General features: G+C 41.9%; 1 protein-coding gene across 1 annotated transcript; it reads left to right on the top strand.

The window, feature by feature from the left end:
- On the top strand, positions 1-5,316 carry LOC142224548 (uncharacterized). Its single transcript, XM_075294331.1, has one exon. It carries the CDS (start codon positions 1-3, stop codon positions 5,314-5,316), a length of 5,316 nt encoding a protein of 1,771 aa, XP_075150446.1.
- Positions 5,317-5,476: the final 160 nt, after the last annotated feature.

A 5,476-nucleotide genomic window follows, 5' to 3' on the forward strand; every position in this document is an offset into this window, starting at 1 on the left:
ATGTCGGATCCACCTGAGAAGCAGAGTATTTCGGGTTTATCCGAAGGTATTTGCTCGTCACCACTACATCAGAAATTTCTTTTCGATTGCGAACATTTACAAAATTTCTGTTCGAACTTTGAAGATGGGGAAATAACGGACCAGACAGATGCTATTCTTGGGGTAAAACTTGAAGATCTTGAGCATAAGTGGGATAAATTGAATCAATCTTTCGAGAAATTAGTTTTATCTCCTGAAGCGAGAGATTCCAGGGAATTTAAAGCAGCCGCTCTGGTCAACTATAACGTATCTTCTGAGGCCTACTATACCGTCCGTTCGACCATATTGGAGTTTCTTGGCTCGAGCAGATTGGCTCAGAACCAAAATGTCACGATACGAAGACCATCGCCTTCCTTAAATGGCCAAAATCTTCAAAATTTTAACGGCTTTAGCCCTCAAAGTAGCGAAATTGCTATAAAGGTGCCTCCATGCGATACGGAGGTCTTTAAGGGAGGGTATGAAGAATGGCCGTCATTCCGTGACATGTTCACGGCGGTCTATATCAACCATCCCAAGCTCACCAGTGCTCAGAAACTCTATCATCTTAGAAATAAGACGAGAGATAGTGCGGGGGCAATTGTCAAGAGATACCCATTATGCGATGAAAACTTTGACATAGCGTGGGCCGCTCTTAGGAGCAGATATGAAAATAAAAGGGTACTGGTAGACAACCAGCTCAAAACTTTGTTTAATATAAATGTGGCAAAGATCGAAAATAGTGACACGCTTCAAAGAATTCAATGTACAGTCAATGATTGCTTGGCTACACTTAAATCTCTTGATGTGAGCACTGAAGGTTGGGATCCCATTTTAATATATCTCATATCGACGAAATTGCCAGATGAGACTTTGTCCTTTTGGGAACAGTCACTAAAGTGTCATAGGGAATTACCGAAGTGGTCTCAAATGAACGAATTTTTATGTAATCGCCATGAGATTGTAGAAAGGCTTTCGAGTATCAAATCGACAAGAGAGCGACACAGTGGGTCACACTCCTCGAACTCAAAAATCCAAACATATCATTCCCAAGAAAAGCTTGATAAAGAATGTAAAATCTGCAATGAAAACCACAGTCTTAGAATTTGCCCTGCTTTTCGTAAATTAAATGTTCAAGAGCGCTTGAATGTTGTTGCCAAAAACAAATACTGTAATAATTGCCTTTCCATAGGCCACATTAGATACAAGTGCAAAAGTAAAAGCACTTGCGCTATTTGTCATCGGACACATCACACCTTACTCCATATAAGGCCCAAACAAAAGGAGGGGCCGGTTTATGATTCCCAGGACTCCCCACTGGGTGGAAAGGAGGAGAAGGATCTTAGTGAACAGGACAGTTTAGATTATTCGCCCTCAACATCTAAGCAAGCCCAAATACAGGCAAATTTTTCGTCGAATTTGGATACGGTTCTATTGCGCACTGCGTTGGTACAAATTGACTTGCGTGGAGAGCTTTTTACCGTTCGGGCTCTAATAGACCCAGGATCCCAACGCACTTTTGTATCCGAGAGGATAAGGGACCGTCTCCAGATTCCGTATCGTAAGTCGAGGTTTGAGATAGTAGGTATCGGTGGTTATACGCAAAATTCCGATAGGGAATGTGATTTTTTCCTGTTCGCCAAAAGATACAATGTCCGTTTTTCGGTTAACGCCATAGTCCTACCGAAGCTGACGAAATTGTTACCGTCTATTTCATTTGAGTTACCGGATATCGCCAAGTCAAGCCTTCAAGAACTTGATTTGGCGGACCCAAACTTTAACAAATCAACACAGATAGATATTATTCTGGGAAATGACTCAGAGCGGTTTCTAAATTTGGAAGGAATTAAAAGAAATATATGTGGAATTGCTTCGGCCTATAATACGGTGTTCGGCTGGGTCCTTAGCGGACCCATTTCCACGAAAGTTCAGTCCTTCACGTCAACCGTTGGGTTTTCTGAAAATTCCTCTCTGGATAAACTTCTCCGCAAGTTTTGGGAACAAGAGGAAATCCCATTTTTTAACCAAAGTACTGCAGAAGATGACTTTTGCGAAGAGTTTTATAGACGCACGACAACACGTCAGTCTGACGGAAGGTACATGGTAAGACTTCCTTTTAGGAAAGATTTTCCAAAGTCTGTGTATTTGGGACCGTCTAGGCATCTGGCAATCGGGCAGTATGCAAGCATGGAACGTTCATTAAACAGGGATCCCAGCTTACGAACGCAGTACAACTCTGTTTTGAATGAATATCTTTCCCTTGACCACATGGAAGCATCGTCTTCCGAAGAAGTGGTTAACGGAAAGAAATGTGAGTCATTCTATTTACCACATCACGCTGTGGTAAGACCCGATCACAAAACGACTAAGGTAAGAGTAGTGTTCAACGCATCCCGAAAAACTGACTCGGGATATTCACTGAACGACACTCTTTACACTGGTCCAACTTTACAGTCTGACTTGACATCCATTGTTCTGAATTGGAGGAAATATAAATACGTATATAGCGGTGACATACAAAAAATGTACCGCCAAATTTTAGTAGACCCACGGGATAGACCTTATCAGAAAATAGTTTTTCGCGCACACCCGAATGGCAGGATATCGGATTATCAACTCAAGACTGTAACGTTTGGAATCAACTGCGCGCCATTCCTTGCGATAAGGACACTGTTGGAACTTGCCTCATCAATTGAATCGGACTTACCGGAGATAAGTACTATATTAAAGAAAGAGACATACGTTGACGACATTCTGTCAGGAGGGTTTACCATTGAAGAAACCACCCATAGTCTTCTATCCCTAAAGCAGGCACTTCTGTCTGCTGGGTTCCCTCTCAAGAAAATTACAGCTAACTGTCCCGAGGTTTTAAGGAGATTAGAACCCGATGATCTTTATGACTTGGATTTCCTGCGGTTTCAGGAAACCAGCTCAACAAAAACGTTAGGAATCAAGTGGAATGCTCTCAGAGATACGTTCACTTATACATTCACAACTCCAAGTGCAACTAAGACAAAAAGGGGTATTTTATCGAAAATTGCCCAGCTTTTTGATCCAGCCGGTTGGATTACACCGGTTATAGTGAAGGCAAAGATACTCATGCAACAGCTTTGGCTGGATAAATTGGGGTGGGATGAGAACATTGGTTTAGAATCAATACGATGTTGGGATAATATGGTTTCGGATTTCGCGCACATAGAAAAACTGAACATCCAACGCTGGCTTCAATATACTCCCACAGACTCAATTCAACTTCATGGGTTCTCCGATGCCTCTAAGTCAGCTTATGCCGCATGCATTTATATCAGGTGCGAGACTTCAAAGTCGGTTGTATTTTGCAATCTTTTTATGGCTAAGAGCAAAGTAGCTCCCCTTAAGACTATCTGTTTGCCTAGATTGGAGTTAAACGGGGCGGTCCTACTTGCCAAATTAGTGCACTATGTTACTAATACTTTTGATTTCAAATTTAATGGTATATACTTATGGACGGACTCTTCAATAGTCCTAGGGTGGCTTTCTAAACCTCCATGGAATTGGGAAACCTATGTGGCTAATCGTGTCGCCCAAATCCATGAACTAGCTCCTAATGCCATATGGGCCCACGTGCCCACAAGTAGCAACCCGGCCGATCTTGGGACAAGAGGTTGCAGACCACAAGATTTGGTGACAAACTTGTTGTGGTGGCAAGGTCCACCATGGTTGACTAGACCGGCGTCATCGTGGCCTAGGCGAAATCCTTTAGAAACACCAGATATAGGGAAGAGGAATACATCCCTCTCTGCGTCTATATCGGAACCTGACATATTAGCACGATTTTCCTCATATCACAAGGCATTGAGAACACTTTGCTATGTATTTCGGTTCTACAACCGATGTCGCATGAACTTCTCGTTGGTACCAACCACACTTAATCTTTCGCAAGAGGAATTAAAGTTTGTTAAATCCCGCCTCATTATGGTTTGTCAAAAAACTTATTTTGAAGCGGAGTACAATTCTCTTTTAGAAAACACAATTATTCCTAATAAGAGCGCCTTGAAACCGCTAAACCCCTTTTTAGATCAGGATAAGATATTACGCGTAAATGGTCGCTTGGTTAATTCCTCACTTTCTTATAGCGAACGCTATCCCATGATCTTGCCGGGAAAGTCACATTTCTGCCAATTGTATCTTCAGCACATACACATAATTCTCTTTCACGGTGAATGCAATCAGATGTGTAGGCTCGTTCAGACCGAGTTTTACATATCTCGATTAAAGCCCAATATCAAAAGCATAATTCATAAATGCAAAACATGTGCTATATTTAAAAAGAAATCCTGTTCCCAAGTTATGGCACCTCTGCCCCCCGAACGATGCACACTTACACCGCCTTTTCATACAACCGGTATAGATTTTGCTGGCCCATATGAGCTTAAATGTTCAGCTGTTAGAAATTCTCCAACAGTAAAAGGTTACGTGGTTGTATTTGTGTGTTTCGCAACAAAGGCGATCCATTTAGAAATATGCTCCGAACTATCTTCTTCGGCATTTGAGGCGTCATTCGCCCGATTCATTGGAAGGCGTGGTTTGCCCCACAAAGTTGTGTCCGACAACGGACGGAACTTTCTGGGGGCTAGTAGAAGATTACTTCGAGAATTTTCTAGATTTTTAAAAACCGCGTCCACTGACATAGCTCAACGATATATAACACATGGATTTGAGTGGAGTTTCATCCCACCTCATGCGCCACATATGGGTGGACTATGGGAGTCCGCTGTTAAAAGTTTTAAATATCATTTCAAAAGAATTTCCGGATCCCATAAATTTGACTTTGAACAAATGGCAACACTCTTAGCCAGAATTGAAGGTGTTCTAAACTCCAGACCACTTTCAGCCCTCTCTGAAGATCCATCCGATTTGACCGCTTTGACACCAGGCCACTTTTTGAAAGGCAGCCCCATCCTGTCTTTTCCCGAAACCATTTCCCAGAATCTATCTCTCATCAATCGCTGGGAAAAAATGAAAGCCCTTCACCATCAGTTTGCGATTAGATGGAAAACTGACTACCTCAAGTCACTCCATAAACGTTACAAATGGAAAAATCCATCTCCCAACCTTCAGGCCGGTGACATGGTAGTAGTGATAGACGATATGCTACCCCCAAGTGAATGGCGCTTAGGTCGAATCGTTGACACACATCCGGGAACAGATAGTAGAGTCCGAGTGGCGGATGTTCGTACCTCCACAGGGATCATAACTAGACCCATTGTAAAACTTTGTGTTTTGCCAATTTTAGACAACAACCATAGGGCACAAGAATAAAAACTTGCTTGAAATTATAAAAAAAATAACATAAACATAAATAAAAATAAAATAACAATACTTCCAGATCGTATCCGAAACGTAAAGGCTCTGAAGTCTACAAATGTAAATTGTGCTATGACTACCATTCCATTCGAAGCTGTAAAAGGTTTTTGAAAAT

Source organism: Haematobia irritans, chromosome 2, assembly GCF_050003625.1.
Source record: "Haematobia irritans isolate KBUSLIRL chromosome 2, ASM5000362v1, whole genome shotgun sequence".
In the NCBI taxonomy this organism is placed as follows: domain Eukaryota; kingdom Metazoa; phylum Arthropoda; class Insecta; order Diptera; family Muscidae; genus Haematobia; species Haematobia irritans.